This window comes from Oryzias melastigma, unplaced genomic scaffold (genome assembly GCF_002922805.2).
Source record: "Oryzias melastigma strain HK-1 unplaced genomic scaffold, ASM292280v2 sc00538, whole genome shotgun sequence".
In the NCBI taxonomy this organism is placed as follows: Eukaryota; Metazoa; Chordata; class Actinopteri; order Beloniformes; family Adrianichthyidae; genus Oryzias; species Oryzias melastigma.
This window is the reverse complement of record NW_023417131.1, coordinates 32,415-34,273: the sequence shown is the minus strand read 5'-3', so window position 1 is coordinate 34,273 and position 1,859 is coordinate 32,415. Positions and strand designations below refer to the sequence as shown.

The following is a 1,859-nucleotide window of genomic DNA, read 5'->3' as shown; positions in this document are numbered from 1 at the left end:
AAGCCGAAAAGAAACGAAGAAGTGAGAAAGGTCCTGAAGATGGTTAAGACTCAAGAGAGGGGTCCCTCTGGTGGTAGGAGGCGGACATGGCTGTAGTGTATTTGATGGACACTAAGAAGTGAAATCAGTTTTTAATGAACTTTGTACTGGTGAAAACAGGACTGTGTATGCCTAAACTATGAAAAAATAACACTTTATCCCAAGCCTAAATTTTGACTCTAATCATTGTGGTTTTCTCTCCTCATTATTGACTGCCTTGCCTGCAGCGGCTAAAGTTTTCTTTGGACGTGTTGATCAGAGAGTTACCTTGGAGTGTGGGATCAGCACAAACCCAACAAATCTGGAGTGGCTTTATAATGAACAGCGAGTTTTGAAAGTTATTCGCAATGGGCTCATCACTAAAGGTTCTTAAAAAAAATTGTGTTTGAAACCATTTTTAAAAATATCACTCAAACATATTGTACATTTACTCAGTGTATGATTATCCATGTGCTCTTCTCTATTAGCCCAAAGTAATATTGCACGGAGGTCTAATACAAGAGGGTCAAATCTGGAAATCAACAATTTGAAGAAGGAAGATGCTGGGAAGTTTACCTGCAGAGTAGATGGGAAAAGTCGAGAACACTGGCTTTATCTTGTCTCAGGTGAATAATGTCTCTCATTGTACATCTAAATATCTGAAAATCTTGTGTAATATAACAGTCATTACAATGATGCTCTGACTGTAGAACAAGAAAATTGTGGTTTTACTTCTTTAAAAAATTATTTGCCAAATTGGTCCTATTTCTTTATCATTTTCTTAAATCCTTATAAACTTACTGTTAGGACAGCATTGCTCATTTTTGATGTTATCGTTCCATCATCTCTTTGTTTACTGTGCTTTGTTTGCAGTTGTTGTTACACCCTCACGTGTTCTCCAGGAGGGCAGTGATGCTTCACTCCAGTGTGAGGTACACAGTTTGGACCAAAGAACTACAGTGAAGTGGCACAGACCAAGTGGTTTCTTCACCAATAATCCGAGAGTAGATCTCAAACCTGTAAAGACTTCACATGGAGGAACCTGGACGTGTGAAGTGACCGCTGCAGGAGGAGAGTCATTTACAACATCTTTGACCTTCACTGTGAAACGTACGACCCTGCTGCTGAACTATGAAGACAACATTTGTACATTTACAAAGTGTGTTTCCATTGTGAGTAAAAGTACTTTCTTTTTAGCATCTGCACCCGCAACGACAAAGTCATCCATGAACCCGACCGATAGTAAGTCCATCTGTGTCAGCTGTGAGTGCTGCTCACACAAACCATCTGAACCTGAAGTCAAATAACATGAAATAATGATTTCTCATGGACAATGTTTATTATATAGTCTGTTTCTTTGGTCACCCAGTCAGACTTCAGTCATGCTTCCCTCTGCCACTGGGCCTCCACTGGTGGATCTGGGTTGCTCTTGGAGCCAGCTATCTGTTTTTGTTCCTCCTGATCAATTCTGTTGTTCTCATATCCCAGAGGGTCACGACAAATAAGGTACATGATTGAAATTTTAAACCAGATCCCGATTTGCTGCCACTGAATTAATGACATTTTATTTATGAGCCTTTGGAAAATAATCACAAGTATGATTTTTGTTGTTCCCTTAATATTCCTTCAAAATCCAGTCACAAAACGGCAGATGCACACAGCGAGTGGAGTACAGCCTTGTGCAGCTTTCTGTATCCATGGATTAGGCTACCAACACAGGTGACATTATCTCAACATGAACTCTGCTACCAGTTGACAATAACTTTTTCCAGATAAAGCAGCATTTTCTATCAATTAATGATCATCATTGCAACACACTGAAATATAGAATATAACTGATG

General features: G+C 39.4%; 1 protein-coding gene across 1 annotated transcript; it reads left to right on the top strand.

Annotated features, from left to right (window-relative positions):
* Positions 1–193: 193 nt before the first annotated feature.
* On the top strand, positions 194–1,817 carry LOC118598430 (the record flags this gene model as incomplete). Its single annotated transcript, XM_036211099.1, has 6 exons — positions 194–404; positions 507–644; positions 892–1,128; positions 1,216–1,260; positions 1,388–1,524; positions 1,656–1,817. Coding segments are annotated over 6 exons (837 nt in total), but the record flags the coding sequence as incomplete, so codon positions are not given.
* Between the last annotated feature and the right edge of the window lie 42 nt (positions 1,818–1,859).